The sequence below is a fragment of the Bos mutus genome, chromosome 6 (assembly GCF_027580195.1).
Source record: "Bos mutus isolate GX-2022 chromosome 6, NWIPB_WYAK_1.1, whole genome shotgun sequence".
NCBI lineage: Eukaryota > Metazoa > Chordata > Mammalia > Artiodactyla > Bovidae > Bos > Bos mutus.
In genome coordinates, this window is record NC_091622.1 from 3,562,438 (window position 1) to 3,579,665 (window position 17,228).

The following is a 17,228-nucleotide window of genomic DNA, read 5'->3' on the forward strand; positions in this document are numbered from 1 at the left end:
AAAAATATTATTAAAAGGTGTGAGGTTTGTCAGAAAAATAGCCCAAAGACTGAAAAGCTAACAAAATCTGGATTACAACGAAGTGGGAAGTATCCTAGAGATGACTGGGAAATTGATTTTACTCATATGCCAAAAGCTAATGGATATTCTTGCTTACAAGTTTGGGTAGATACTTTTACTGGATGGATTGAGGCTTTTCCCTGTCATAGTGAACAGGCTAAGGAGGTTATAAAGATTTTAATCCATGAAATTATCCCCAGGTTTGGGCTGCCATGGAGGCTTCAGAGTGACAATGGCTCCGCCTTTAGAGCTGCTGTAACTCAGTGGGTATCTAAAGCTCTAGGAATAGAATATCACTTACACTGTTCCTGGAGACCCCAATCCTCAGGAAAGGTTGAAAAAGCTAATGACATTATCAAAAGACATTTGTGCAAATTAACTCAAGAGACGCAGGACAATTGGATTAAAGTCCTACCCATAGCTTTAATGAGGGCTCGAACTGCCCCCAAAAAGGAGGGACTGTCCCCCTTTGAATGTATTTATGGAAGGCCTTTCTTATGCACAGACATTTTTATAGACCCTGAAACCTTGGAATTAACTAGTTATGTAACTCAGCTCTCAGCTTTCAACAGGCATTAACAGAACTCCGGGAGACGACTCCTGACCCCGCCTCTGAGTCAAGCAAACCTCTATTTGAGCCAGGAACTGAGGTCCTCATAAAAACATTGGGATCTGGGGGCCCATCCCTTGAGCCCCTCTGGGAAGGCCCTTACCAGGTTATTCTTCTCCCACAGCTGTCAAAGTGCCAGAAAATGATTTGTGGGTACATCACACTTGCATTAAGAGGTGGCACCCTGACCAAAACTGTGACATCTTTTTATGTCTTTACTTTCTACGCTCTGACTTTGTACTTTTCAGATGGGCCTGATAACCTATGTGAGCTTACTTCTGCTGACTCCAAATATCCTGAGTCTGCCATATGATCCTCAAGACAATGCCTTCCTGTCCTGGGCTCACTTCTACGCTGCATTCCACAATCGGTCTAACTGCTGGGTTGGTGGAGCACTCCCCTCTTCATCAGTAAAAGGCTTCCCGTGGTGGACATATCTACTTCAAGGAAAAGACTTTCTCCAAGTCTGTGAATACCTTCTACAACAATCACATACGATGCCTCTTCTTTATCTGATGACATCTACCAACCATAAAATGGACTGGTGCAACATGTTGCACTTTAACTATGGACATAACGTGACTTTTAATTTTGATTTTAACTTGTTTTAATGACTATATTGCCTTACATCTGTAACTATATAACTGGATTTGTTTCTAGCCACATGAAAGCTTTTAAGTAACAAATGGTTGCTCAAACTCCTGCTACTGCTGCAGCTGCCTCCAACTACTATTTGGGGCCCCTGGATCAGATATCCTTAATATGAGGATTAGGAGAATATGTTGCCTCACCAATTTAGGGACAACGCCCCTTGTCAGCTCGGAAGCAGTTATGGAATGAGAATGACGCCTCTTTCCCCTAGGCAACATAATTCTCCTAAAAGAAAAGGGGGGAATGAGAGGGTAACAGGCAGGAAGGCCAGGGGTCTCCAAACAGAGGAAATAGCCTGCAAGTGTCAGACATTTTTATCTTTCTTAAGCAGCAGGGGGAAACAAAATATTTTTTCCTTCTCTATACAAATTTAAAAGGAGGTTTCTCTTAAAATGCTGTGTTACCATAATGACATCTGGTTTCACCTGAAGTTAACTATTCTCAAACCTAGAGATAACCAATGTCTTTTTCTTATGGAAATGTTTGTCTTAAGCTATGCTAATGTACTATGCCTTTCCCCCCAAACTCTGTCTTCAAGTCGGTTCCACCTCTTGGCTCAGAACCTACTTGACAAACCAGTATGTTATACTCAGATATTGTTCCCCTAATCTATGTAAATGAAATTATTTGTATGGTGATCTGCCCTTCTTCAAGATTCAAGTTAATCATTTTATGGCCCAGGATGAACCATTTGGTGCCAAGATTATCCCAAAATGATCTTATGGGTGAAGGGCCTGTTGCCATTCTGAGTTTTAAGACATTCCTTTCTTTCATTAACAGACTGCTAGTGACTATATAACATCCAGCTGAAGACTAGCAGGGGGGTACTCTTTCTGCCCCTTTCTGATGCCTATGTCAGAAGCTTTCTCTATCTCCTTTATACTTTAATAAAACTGTATTACACAAAAGCTCTGAGTGATCAAGCCTTGTCTCTGGCCCCGGATTGAATTCTTCTCCTTCGGGGGCCAAGAATCCCGGCATCTCTGAGTGATTCAACAACAACATTTCACTGGCGGACTTCAGTTCATGGGGTCACAAAGAGTCAGACATGACTGAGCAATTAAGCACACACACACACACACACACACACATATTCTTTTTTATATTCTTTCCAATATGGTTTATCATTTGAATATAGTTCCCTGTGCTATACAGTGGGACCTTCTACTGTTTGTTTCTTTGCTTTTTCCTGCTCATAATTCTTTTCCCACTTCTTCTGGTACTGGTGCTATTCTTTCTGGTGTTAGAATATTCATTCCCCAACTCATAAGTTTCTGAAGGGGTTGCCAGCAGCTACATTTTAAAATCCAACCTTCTCACTCAAGGACATAGTCCAAGCATAGTGACCTGCTAACAGTGATTAGCCTACAAACGTGACCTAAGAAAGGCTAATTCTATTCCTTCTCTGGGATTTCATGAAACTGCTTGAAGAGAACATTTCCCTTTCCTGTGAAGCCACTGTAAAATGTAAGGCTGCCACTGTTTCTGTCCAAAATGCTTATTCTCTCTGCTGTATGGAGGAAGCTTGACTGCAGTCAGAGAAAATAAGAACCACAGAGAGAAGGCATGGAAGCAAGGGAACCACATTGCCTGACTCTCTGAAGTTCCTGAGACATCTGTATACCTGAATTTTCAATTTCTGTGGCTAGTACATCAAGTTCATTTTAACTAGTTTTGGCCAATTTTAACCTGGTAGATGAGTCCAGACCAAAACGGGGTAAAGTGTGGATGAAGAGGGAGAATAGACAGGTAGAAGAGAGTCATAAGGGTAGGGTGGTAATAGGGAAGAGGACCCAGATCAAAGCAGCATCCAGAAGAAGTGACAGGACTTGGTTGGGACCAGATATACTCAATGAGAAGGAAATATTGTCAAAAACAGGAAAATTTTGGCAAGAAGGGCAGTTAGGATGAGGAAGTGGATTTGAAGGGAAATAAGAGTCAAACGATGACAGCTGAGTTCCTGGTAAAGCTGGGACTTTGTTAGCCTACGGTTTCAGTTTGATGACCCACCCCACACTGGGATGACAGTGTGAAATCAGGAAGGTGACCTGATTTTGTGCTTTGTGTCAGTGCTCAGCAGAGGATGATAGAAAACTCTGATTATGCTTCCCACACTCTGTCTTTACCAGGGAGAATTTGTAGCATCGAACAGAGGTTCTTGAATTATGGTCCCTAGATGAGCAGCAACAGTATCACTTGGGAATGTATTAGAAGTGCAGTCATGGCCCAACCCCAGAGGAAGGCATCAGAGACCCTGGGGGTGGGGGCAGGGTCTGCCTTTGACTAGGCCCCATGGTTGACACTGATATCCACTAACAGCTGGTGAAGAGTATGCTCTATTTGGGGCTCTGCCACAGGTGAGGCAACCCACTACTGACTACTATGATTTCACACAGGAAGAAGGACTCCCTTTGAAAAATTTATTTCCCTGAAGCTGTTCAGTCAAAAACTGTATATTGAATATGTGCTATCTGCCAAGCTCTTTGGACACTGCAGAAAACAAACCTGATATCATCAACTATGAAAACACATAGATTATTAAAAATTAGGCTATGGTCGGGGAGAACAAGATGGTGGAGGAGCAGGTGGACATGGAGTCCATCTCTCTCCATAGATACATCAGGAACACACCTTCAGACACAGAAGTGTTTGCAGAACATCAGCTGAGAGTGGACGGGAGGACCTGACCAGTGGAAAAGAATATATAGGAGCATGCAAAACTTGGTAGGACAAAGGAACTCGGAAGGAAAAACAGGAGGGTTAGTAGGACTGGACCTGCCCTCAGTGGGTGGGGCAACTGAAACAGAGGCCCAATCCCCACATTGGGGCAACTGTCTGAGTCAGAGGAGAAACATTTAAGGCTGGGAGTGAAACAGTTGATCTGAGGCAGCCTAAATGGAATGAAAATCAGACAATTCTTGCTGCAGCCATACATACCCCAGACAGGGATGCAGGTTCCCTGGGAAGGCGCAGCAGTTAGGGGCTGGAATTTAGGGATTGTGGAGCAATCCCAGGGTGAGGGCTGCTGTTAACTGCAGAGAGACAAATCAAGGGGATGTGAGGGAGGAGACTGGGGTGGAAAATGTCTGTGGAGGAAAGCCAGGCAGCCATGGAAGCAAGGCAAAACTACTGAGTCATGCATAGGGGGTGGAGCCATCACCATAGCCTCTCTCTCCCCACAAGCCAGCATTGGCAGCTGAACAATAGAGAGGCTGGCCCATCAAACACCTGATGCACTGAATTACAGAGTAGGACCCCACCCAGGGTGCTCCTTTAAGAGAAGATGCACCCGAACTACAGAGTAGGACACCACTCAGGGTGTCTCTTTAAGTGCCTGACATGCTGATCTACAGAGCAGGAACCCAGCCAGGGGCCCCCCTCTATGTGCTTGATGCACCAACAACAGAGAAGGACCCCAGGCAAGGGATCCCTCTAAGTGCCCGAAGGGGCAGAGATACAGAGAAAGACTGGTGAAAGAGGCCTTCTCATTTCCAGCTACAAGAGTCTTGAAAAAAGTCTCAGATAGGGCCATAACTGGGGCACAGGAGTTATGTCCATGTCCTGCACACTTTGTGCAACCAGGTCCTCCACAAGCCAAGCAGTTTCACCACCTTCACACTCAACTCTCACTGGGACAGAGCTGCCACAGGCAAAAAAAAAAAATCTTGTGTCTATACATGCAGGGTCACTTTGGTCGTGTCCAACTCTTTGTGGCCCTGTAGACTGTGGCCTGCCAGGCTTCTCTGTCAGAGTGATTCTCTAGGCAAGAATACTGGAGCATATTGGCCAATACTGGTTGCTATACCCTTCTAGAGCATTGTATTTCCTGCTGCCCTAGCCACCAACTCCCCTGAGCACCTGGTGCTGCCAGAGCCACTGTGACCCAAGCAGCTGAACCACCTCCACACCTGGGCCTCACAGGGGCAAACCCAAATCCTCCAAGGCAGCCTCAGGAGCAAACCCCAGTGGATGACCCCCATCCAGAGGTGGAAATAAAACCATAATTGAAACTCAGGGGCAGTGTGGCTAAGGAAGAAGACCCAAAACCTTCCCACCAGCTGTACAAGATGCAGATTAAATTTCCACAATCAACTAGGCAGACTCTGTGTCTACGGAATATATTAAAGGACTTTGAGAGCTCCCACAAAGGAAAACACACTAGTTCTGATAGCTGTGGACACTGGAGGCAAGAACACACAGGAGTAGGACCAGATTAGATTCTGAGCTGCCCCCACAGCAGGTCCAGAGATCAGCACAGTGTTTGAGGGCATCGTAGGGAGGTGAGGTGGACTGCGATTCCCAGAGAGGGAAAGGACTCTGACAGCAGTGACTCAGGAAAAACACTTATCATTCTTATGTTTTCACTTGTCCTATAGACTTTTTTGGATTTGTTTGTTTGTTTTTCCCCCTCTGTTGTAGTTGTCTATTTTATTGGCATTATGAAATCTAATTAAATTTTTGAGCTTTTTTTTCACTAAGTCACATTTTTTGTTGTCATAAACCTCTGCCTCTATGTTGGGCTTTTGCAGTTCTGTGGAGTTTTCCTTCTCTTTTTTTTTTTTTTTTAATTTAATTTTTTATACCTATTATTATTTTTCTACATTTATTCCTTTGTTTGCTTTTCCTACTATTCTGTTCCCCTTGCAGCTAATCTTCAATGTGTATAAATCGTCTTTATCTACTTCTATTCAACTTTGCATACCTATTCTTTCTTTCTTTCCTTTCCTCTCAACATATTTATTAGTTTTATTTTCATTGCTTTATTCCCCAATTGGCACCTTGCTTTAGTTTTGTTTTCCAGTTTGTGCTTTAGTTAGTATTGTTCTTAACTGGTAGATATAATTTTTGGTTTCCTTTGTTTGTCAGGTCAATCTATTGTACTTTATTTTTGCTGGACTGTTTTGATTTTGCTTATAGGTGTGTGTATATATGTGTGTGTGTGTGTATATTCGTCATACTTTTTATTGTTATAAACCTCTGCCTCTAATTGGGCTTTTGCAGTTGTGTGGAGTTTTCCTTTTATTTTTTTTTCTCCTTTCTTTCTTCTTCCTTTTTTTTTTTCTTTTCTCTTTTTACATTTTTAATTTTTAAACCTATTATATTTTTTATACATTTATTCCTTTGGTCGCCTTTTCCACTGCTCTTTCCCCCTTGAAGTTGATCTCTAATGTATATGAATCTTCTTCATCTACCTCTATTTAACTTTGCATATCTGTTCTTGCTTTCTTTTCTTTCTTTCCTTTCCTTTCAACATATTTGTTAGTCTTGTTTTCATCGTTTTATTCCCCATTTGGCACCTTGCTTTAGTTTTGTTTTCCAGTTTGTGCTTTAGTTAGTTTTATTCTTAACTGGTAAACATAATTTTTGATTTCCTTTGTTCACTGGGTCAATCGACTGTACTGTATTTTTGTTGGACTGTTTTGACTTTGCTTATGGGTGTTTATGTATATGTGTATATTCCATTGTTTTAATTATTATTTGCCTGATTTTGTAACTGCCATTTGCCTGGGGTTCCCCTTTGGTTTCTCATTTTTGGGTATTTGTTTTAATCTCACTTGATGCCATAACAAACCATTTGTGGAATCTTCATTCCTGACCAGAGATCAAGTCTTGAATCTTTATAATAGGAACAGACTCCAAGACCCTAGGCTACCAGAGAACTAACCCTGCTGCTGCTGCTGCTGCTAAGTCACTTCAGTCGTGTTCGACTCTGTGTGACCCCATAGATGGCAGCCCACTAGACTCCCCCACCCCTAGGATTCTCCAGATGATAACACTGGAGTGGGTTGCCATTTCCTTCTCCAATGCATTAAAGTGAAAAGCGCAAGTGAAGTTGCTCAGTCGTGTCTGACTCTTAGTGACCCCATGGACTGTAGCCCACCAGGTTCCTCCATCCACGGGATTTTCCAGGCAAGAGTACTGGAGTGGGATGCCATTGCCTTCTTCAGAGAACTAACCCTAGGGAGTATCAAATAGTGAGAACTCACACAAAGGAAACCACTGGAATACAAGACTCGACATCATCCAACCACCAGTAGAACCCTGTGCAGGACACCTCATCTAAACAACAAAACAAAAATACAAACCCAGTCATCAGCAGACAAGATTACCACCTCAGTCAGCCTTGCCCATCAGAGGAAAAACAAACAAACAAAAAAACTCAGGACAAATCTCACCCTATATGAAACTTACACAAACCACTGGACCAACCTTAGGAGGGCAGAAACCAAAAGGAAGAAAACATTCAACCCTGAAGCCTGGGAAAAGGAGACCTCAAACACAATAAGTTAAAAAAAAATAATGAAAAGGCAGAGAAATACTACACAAATGAAGGAACAAATAGAAACACAGAAGTCCAAATAAATGAAGAGGAAATAGGCAAACTACCTGAAAAAGAATTCAGAATAATGATAATAAAGATTAAAAACCTTGAAAAAAATGGAGAAAAAGCAAGAATCAATTAACAAAGACCTATAAGAATTAAAGAATAAACATACAGAGACAAATAACACAATTACTGAAATTAAAAATACTCTGGAAGGAATCAATAGCAGAGTGTCTGAAGCAGAAGAACAAATCAGGGAGCTGGAAGATAGAATGGTGGAAATAACTTCTGAAGAGCAGAATAAAGTAAAAAGAATGAAAAGAATTGATGATCATCTCAGAGACCTCTGGGACAATATCAAATGCACCAACATTCAAATTATAGGGGTCCCAGAAGAAGAAGAGAAAAAGAAAGGTTATGAGAAAAATTTTGAAGAGACTATAGTTGAAAATTTCCCCAACATGGAAAAGGAAATAGTCAATCAAGTCCAAGAGGCACAGTCCCATATAGGATAAACCCAAGGAGAAACACAGCAAGACACATACTAATCAAACTAACAAAGACTAAACACAAAGAAAGAATATTAAAAGCAGCAAGGGAAAAGCAGCAAGTAACATAGAAGGGAAGCCCCATACGTTTAACAGCTGATCTTTCAGCAGAAATTCTGCAGGCCAGAAGGGAATGGCAGGATATATTTAAGTATTGAAAGAGAAAAATCTACAACCAAGATTATTGTGCCCAGCAAGAATCTCATTCAAAAATGATGGAGAAATAAAAAGCTTTTCAGACAAGCAAAAGTTAAAGAGAATTCAGTACCACCAAACAAGCTTTGCAATAAATGTTAAAGGGACTTATATAGTGAAGAAACACAAGAGAAGAAAAAGATCTACAAAATCAACTCCAAACAATTAAAAAAAAAATGGCAATAGGAACATGAATATCAATATTTACTTTAAATGTAAATGGATTAAATGTTCCAACCAAAAGACACAGACTGGCTGAATGGATACAAAAACAAGATATATATATATATATATATACACACACACACACACACATACATATATATATACATATATATATATATGCTGTCTACAAGAAACCCACTTCAGACCTAAAGACACATACAGACTGAAAGTGAGAGGATGGAAAAATATATTCCATGCAAATGGGAAGTAAAAGAAAGCTGGAGTAACAATTCTCATATTAGACAAAATAGATCTTAAAATGAAGATTACAAGAGATAAGGAAGGATACTACATAATAAACAAGGGATCAGTCCAAGAGGAAGACATAACAATGCACCCAACAAAGAAGCACCTCAATACATAAGACAAACACTAACAGACATAAAAGGAGAAATTGATGGTAGCACAATAATAATAGGAGACTTTAACACCCCACTCACACCAATGGGCAGATCATCAAAACAGAAAATTAATAAGGAAACACAAGTTTTAAATGATACATTAGATAAGATGGGTCTCATTGATATCTTCAGGACATTCCATCTAAATGCAGAATACACCTTCTTCCCAAGTGCACATGGAAGATTCTCCAGGATAGATCAAATCTAGGGTCACAAATCAAACCTCAGTAAATTAAAGAAAATTGAAATCATATCAAGCATCTTCTCTGACTACAACGCTATGAGACTAGATACCAGTTACAAGAAGAAAAACTGTAAGAAACACAAACACATGGAGATTAAATAATACATTTTTAAATAACCAACAGGTTACTGAAGAAATCAAAAGGGAAATTAAAAAATTTTCTAGAAAGAAATGACAGTGAAAACATGACAACTCAAAACCTATGGGATACAGCAAAAGAAGTTCTAAGAAGGAAGTTTATAGCAATACAATCCTACCTCAAGGAACAAGAAAAATGTTGAATAGAAAATCTAACTTTACACCTAAAACAATTGGAAAAATAAGAAAAAAAGCCCCCTAAATTATCAGAAGGAAAGAAATCATAAAGATCCACGCAGAAATAAGGGAAAAATAAATGAAAGAAACAATAGTAGAGATTAGTAAAACTAAAAGCTGGTTATTTGAGAAGATAAACAAAATTGACAAAACTTTGGCAAGACTCATCAAGAAAAAAAGAGAGAAGAATCAAATCAACAAAATTAGAAATGAAAAAGGAGAGGATACAATAGACAATGTAGAAATACAAAGGATTATAAGACTATTATGAACAACTATATGGCAATAAAATGGATAACCTGGAAGAAATGGACAGATTCTTAGAAAAGTTCAATCTTCCAAGACTGAACCAGGAAGAAATAGAAATTATGAACAAACCAAATAAAATCACTTAAATTGAAGTTGTGATAAAAAATCTCCCAAAAAACAAAATCCCAGGACCAGATGGCTTCACAGGAGAATTCTATCAAACATTTAGAGAAGAGCTAATGTCTATCCTCCTAAAACTCTTTCAAAAAATTGCAGAGGAAGGAACACTTCCAAACTCATTCTATGAGGTATCCATCACCCTGATACCAAAATCAAAGATAACACACGAAAAGAAAACTACAGGCCAATATCACTGATGAACATAGATGTGAAAATCCTCAACAAAATTTTAGCCAATAGAATTCATCAATACATCAAAAAGCTCATACACCATGGTCAAGTTGGGTTTATTCCAGGGATCAAGGATTCTTCAATAATCAAATCAATCAATGTGATATACTGTATTAACAAATTAAAAGATAAACACCATACAAAAATCCCAACAGATGGTGAAAAAGCCTTTGACAAAGCTCAGCACCCATCTATGATTAAAACTCCTCAAAAAATGGGCATAGAAGGAACCAACTTCAACATAGTAAAGGCCATATATGATAAGCCTACAGCAAACATTATTCTCAATGGTGAAAAACTGAAAGCATTCCCCCTAAGATCAGGAACAAGACAAGGGTGTCCACTTTCACCACTATTATTCAACATACTTCTGGATATCCAAACACAAAAATCAGAGAGGAAAAAGAAATAAAGGAATCCAGATTGGAAAAAAAGAAGTAAAGCTCTCACTGTTTGCAGATGACATGATACTGTACATAGGAAACCCTAAAGATAGTATCAGAAAATTATTAGAACTAATAAGTGAATTTAGAAAAGTTGCAGGATATAAAATCAGTACACAGATATCACTTTCATTTCTATACACTAACAATGAAAAATCAGAAAGAGAAATTAAGGAATCAATCCCATTCACCATTGCAACAAAAAGAATTAAATATCTAGGAATAAACTTACCTAAGGAGACAAAAGAACTGTACACAGAAAATTATAAGACAGTAGTGAAAGAAATCAAAGATGACATAAACAGATTGAGAGACATTGCATGTTCCTGGGTAGGAAGAATCAGTATTGTGAAGATGACTGTACTACCAAACACAATCTACAGATTCAACGCGATCCCTATCAAATTACCAATGACATTTTTCACAGAACTAGAACAAAAATTTTTGCAATTCATATGGTAACACAAAAGACCCTGAATAGCCAAGCAGTCTTGAGAAAGAAGAATGGAACTTCAGGAATCAACCTTCCCTGACTTCAGATTATACTACGAAACTACAGTCATCAAGACAGTATGGTACTGGAACAAAAACATAAATATAGACCAATAGAACAAGATAGAAAGCCCAGAAATAAACCCATACACCTATGGGTACTTTATTTTTGACAAAGGAGGCAAGAATATACAATGGGACAAAGATAGCCTCTTCAGTAAATGGTGCTGGGAAAACTGGACAGCTCCATGTAAAAGAATGAAATTAGAACACTTCCTAATGCCATACACAAAGATAAACTCAAAATGGATCAAAGACCTAAATGTAAGACCAGAAACTATAAAACTCTTAGAGGAAAACAAAGGCAGAACACTTGATGACATAAATCAAAGTAAGATCCTCTATGACCCATCTCCTAGAGTAACAGAAATAAAAACAAAAGTAAACAAGTGGGACCTGATTAAAGTTAAAAGCTTTCTCACAGCAAAGGAAACTATAAGCAAGGTGAAAGACAACCCTCAGAATGGGAAAAAAATAATAGCAAATGAAACAACTGACAAAGGATTAATTTTCAAAATTTACAAGCAGATCATACAACTGAATACCAGAAAAACAACCCAATCAAAAAGTGGGAAGAAGACCTAAACAGACATTTCCCCAAAGAAGACATACAGATGGCTAACAAACACATGAAAAGCTGCTCAACATTGCTCATTATTAGAGAAATGCAAATCAAAACTACAATGAGATATCACCTCACACCAGTCAGAATAGCCATCATGAAAAAGTCTACAAAAAATAAATGCTGGAGAGGGTGTGGAGAAAAGGGAACACTCTTGCAGTTGATGGGAATTTAAATATACATTTACAGCCACTATGGAAGACAGTACAGAGATTCCTTAAAAAACTAGGAATAAAACCACCAAATGACCCATCAATCCCACTCCTAGGCATATGCCCTGAGGAAACCAAAATTGAAAAAGACACATGGATCCCACAGTTCACTGCAGCACTATTTACAATAGGAAGAATATGGAAACAACCTACATGTCCATGAACAGATGAATGGATAAAGAAGTTGTGGTATATATACACAATATTACTCAGCCATAAAAGGAACAACTTTGAGGCACTTCTAATGAGGTGGATGAACCTAGACCCTATTATACAGAGTGAAGTAAGTCAGAAAGAGAAAGATAAATATCATATACTAATGCATATATACAGAATCTAGAAAAATGGTACTGAAGAATTTATTTACAGGGCAGCAATGGAGAAACAGACATAGAGAATAGACTTATGGACATGCGGAGGGGGAGGAGAGGGTGAAGTGTATGGAAAGAGTAACATGGAAACTTAATATTACCATATGTAAAATAGATAGCCAATAGGAATTTACTCGATGGCTCAGGGAACTCAATCAGGGGCTCTGTATAAACCTAGAGTGGTGGGATGGGGAGGGAGATGAGAGTGTGGTTGAAAAGGGAGGGGATACATGTATACCTATGGCAGAAAACAGCAAACTTCTGTAAAGAAATTATCCTCGAATAAAAATAAATACATTAAAAAAATTAGGATATGCTGACTGAATTGCTATTCTGTACACCTGAAACTAATACAATATAATAAATTAACAATATTGCAATAAAAGTTTTAAAAGATGATATGGAAGTGAAGGGGTCCTGAGTGTTGGTTAGGGAATCACAAAGTTTTCCCCAAAGGAATGACATCTAAATTAAGAAGAAATGATTAGAATTAATCTGGTGAAGTGAAGATCAGATAATATGAAAGCATTCCTGAAAGGTGAGAGTGTGGCTCTTTCAGAGACCTGAAGACCGACCAGCATGAGTAGGTCATTTTTAACAATGCTGTTGAAGCTGAGGAGGCTGGTCTGACAGATCATTCACACCCTTGTAAATTCTATTAAAGATTCTGAACTCACCACAGACGGTAACTAAGAAGCTATTGAAAAGTTTCAAGCATAAGCTAACATAATTTTTTAATGTACATTTTCTATGTAAAAAAAGGCAGAATCTTTCCCATTCTACAAGTGTGGGCATGATGGCATGATGATTTAAATTTCCTTTAAGTTGTAGAGTACTAACAGCGACACTTTCTCTGCATGAGGCTTTGATGAGGGTGGGTGGAGTGGGTAGTGGGTAGAGTGGGTAGTGGGTAGAGTATCCTTGTGGGACTAAATACCAGGAAGAAACAAGGAAGAAGGGGCTTAGAAGCTGCTTCTGCTTTGTGGTTCTGACTGAGACCGGTCCTGCTTGTTCATGTCTGAAGCGGCAGGAGTGCAAGTTCATATTCCTGTCTTACACAGGGACCCTGGTGCTCAAGCTGGTCCATCTACAGCCTTTAGAGATGTCATTCAGTTTCCAAGCATCTCAGTCACCTTCCCTGAGAATGGTACCCAGATCCTCTCTGGCTTTGAGAAGATTTTCACTGCTAATATCTTGGTGTGATTGTCCTGTGCTCAGACATCATGTGAATGACCAATGGAAATATGCAGCTATTTAACGTTAGTCTGTGTATAGTTCACTAATGCTTGAAAAAACACTCAGACTGAGCCTGGACTTCCCTCCCACATTTCAGTGATGTGACTCATGTTGTCTGCTCAATAGCTGATCCAGGGCTACTAAAAACAGCCTGCCTATAATTGAACTCATTGTCTTTCCCAATTTAGCTGGCCTCTGACCCTTCTATTTCTGTCAGTAGCACCAGCTTTTACTACCTCCCAAGGTCCAAGATCTGGAGTCATCCTTGACTCCTGTAGGGTCTGCCCTTACCAATGCCAAGCATTCAGTTGTTCCTGATGACCTGGCAGGGGGATCCTGCCCACCTGAGGGGGTCCTGCTCACCCTGCCCCAAGGGCCCAGATGCCCACCAGGCCTCTCTACCAGGCTAGCTTCTCGTTTCCTTAGTTCCAACCCCAGCTCTTAAGGGGCTCCCAGGTTGTGGCAGCTTCTAGCAATTTCCATTTTTTCAAATTCCTGCAGTATTTCTCTTCTAAAATCTTGAACTTTTATCTTTTCAAGTGTACATTCAACTTCTGTCACTAGTTAATAGGCCACTTAAGTGAAGAATCAAGTCTTTCTGTCACTTTTTATCCTCAGCTCCCAGTATAATATATGGCCCATAGGATTTGCTTAGTGGGTATATTTTGACAATAACCCACAGCAAGAAATAACTATAGGCCCATTGATATCACTTTATTAATAGGAGTCTATGTTAAATATTCTTTTTCTCCAGAGCAGTGCTTTTAACTTTGGAGAACCAGCCACTACAACTCTAATTACAAGCATTCCTTTTTTCTCCAATTACCATTAAGTCTACAACTAGCTTCTTTAACTGTCTTTCATTAAATTAAATTAAATTTAATTTAATTTTAATTTAAAGTAGATTTGGGGAATGACCACAGATGTTTGCTAGTGAGGAGTTCTTAGTCTAGACTAGAAATAGTGTTTTATTCCATCCCCAGACATTGTAGCGAAGCCACACTTAAATCATAGTCAAAAGATTACGAGAAACTTGCTTGCTTCTGTATATGGGTCAAACGGTGTCACTTCTCATTTAACTCCCTTAGCATGCTTTGCATGGCCCTCCCCACCTCTCTGACCTCATCCCCACCAGTGCCCCCTCCCTCTCCATACCCCAGCAGCAGCAGTAGCTTTCGGTTCCCCAGACCCCAGGAGCATGCTGTCTGCACACCCTTCCCTGTTCCTTCCTCGGTTAGTTCCCGTCATGCCTGGGCCACAAGCAGTTCCTCACTTCCTTAAGACAGTCCTTCTCAGATCTCCCAGCACAGATCTACTTTCCTTGTTATACACTCCTACATCACTTATCACAACTGCAATTAACTGTGAAATAGTTTGTGTTCATCTCCACCAGACAGTAAGCTCTCAGATGTCAAATGCCTGCAATAAAAGCCTGATGCACTGTAATCAATAAATGCCTGAGTGAATAAGTAAATGAGCGTTTTTTGGAACGATCCATACAATTTTCAGAGAAACAAACCATTATAATATTATTTATATCCAGAGATTAACTCTCCTTCTCGTCCTGCCCTGAATGAACATAGGAAGCTTTCTATGGGTCCTGTGATTCACATGAAAACACACACACGTTTTATAAAGTACAACTTTTGTAAAAACAAGCCCCCAAACCAAGCATTATGCAAAAAAAAAAAAAAAAAAAAAACAAACCTTGACTTGCTGCCAAACATAACCCAAGTAACTTAAATGATTGGGTAATAGGAACATTCAAAATATTTGTTTTGTTTCAGATTGTCTCATTGGTGCAAACTAGCTTGGGTAGTCACATCATTTTTTTTAAACTTTAAATTATTCTGAAAATTGTATCTAGTTGGGTAAAAAGTGCAAGCAAGCAGCCTCATAGACATTAATATGAATTGTCTGCATGTTGAAATTTTTTAGTACATGGTTATCAGCAGAGTTAACGTGGTTCCTTTCTCAGAAGGTCCCAGCAGCCCCACTGGTGCGTCTGTGGTGTGTTGCTGTGTCTTTTCAGTCTTGAATTACCTGCTGAGTCAGACAACTGGAGAACAAATTGGCACCAACTGCAGAGGAGACTTTCCTGATACAAAAGTCTGACCTTAATCCCCCCAAGCCTTGAATATCCACTGTCAGGGTGCTAAAAGTTCACCAGATTTTCACTAAGATCTCACACTCTCATTCGTGTTTCCTCCACAATTCTTGTGGGGACAGGACTCGTTTTGTCAATTCTTTGACCAGGATAAATCATCTTTCAGTTAAAAGAAGGGAGAAGGGGAAAGCTAACTATTTTGGAACAAATTTCAAACCCATGGATATTTGTGCATCATTTTCCCCATCCCTTTGCTCATTTTATCACCTTATATCCAATCGGACAAATAACAATATGAATAAATGTTATGTCTTGAGGGCAGGGGACACACACACATGTAACTCACAGTGGGAGGAGGTATATTTGGGGGGCATCAAATCTTTCTCTGGAGAGACTGACCTGCATGCTTGTAAATGATCAGACCCGTCATGGTCTGTGGAAGGAGGCTCCTGGAACCCCGCATCACCAGCAGACTTGCCACCTTTGACTGCCAGCATTTCAGTGCTGAAATCTGTCCCTGAAAATCTTCTTTTGATTGTTGTTTCATTTTGCCCACACCGATGTAAGAGTTGAGGATCCCTGTGGTGGTCCCCCTCTCTGCTCTCCTGTTGCTTCCTTGAGGGTCTTTTACTGTCAGAGGACCCTCTTGACAGGGAGACACCACATCCTTCATACGTTGTGCCTTTTGCTCCATGCAAGTTTAAAGAGCAGCTCTCACAGCTGGTCAGCTTCGTGTGCTTTTTATCTTTGGATCCAAAGTGTACTAGATTGATTTCATTAGGAGCAGAAGACTCACCCAGGTTTCCGCTTGTTTTGTTATTTCTCCTTCTTCTCCGCGACAGGCGGAACTTCACTTGGGCTCTTCTCTTTGCCTGAATCCAGTGACTCTCACGGGTGGAAGATGAGTCTGAAGAATCTGTGTCGGTTTCACTGCATTGGGGCCTGGGGACGTGGGGGTGAAAGTCGCTTCTTCTCCCTCTCCCCTGTTCTTGGGCATGCTCGTACCTCTGAGCCGCCCGCCTCCTCCTTCTAGGCTTCTGTGTTACTGGTTTCTTACCAGGCTCCTGCCTAGCAGGGCTCAGCACTGTGACAGGGGTGCTGTGCTCAAGTGAGGCTCCTGACATGTCATGTGAGATGGCAGATCTAGACAAAGCAGCAGGCAAAGGATGAGGGATTGGGATGGAGAGGAAAGCCATGGGAATTGGAAAGGAGAGGACAGCCATGGGAAACAGAAAAAGAGAGAGATGAAAATGACAGCATGGACCCAAAGTTGGCAAACAAAGATCAACTGAGGGAAATGCAGTAAAGGAAAAAAAAAAAAAAAACAGACTGATATAAATTATCCACAGACAAGATAAGACAGCAGCAAGAGTCACACAGTCTCAGCATATACAACAAGAATACAAAACACTGGTCTAAAAACACCAAACAGGCTCGTTTGCTGCACACTT

General features: G+C 40.1%; 1 protein-coding gene across 2 annotated transcripts in view; it reads right to left on the reverse strand.

Moving 5' to 3' along the window:
* MARCHF1 (membrane associated ring-CH-type finger 1) overlaps positions 1-17,228 on the reverse strand; it is a 479,021-nt gene that overhangs the window by 115,208 nt on the left and 346,585 nt on the right. The window contains exon 5 of one of the 2 annotated variants that reach the window (XM_070371927.1): positions 16,177-16,920. The exons of the other annotated variant lie outside the window; for it this stretch is intronic. Within the exon in view, the coding sequence (XP_070228028.1) occupies positions 16,177-16,920 (744 nt within the window). The remainder of the gene's footprint in view (positions 1-16,176; positions 16,921-17,228) is intronic. 2 annotated transcript variants of the gene reach the window in all.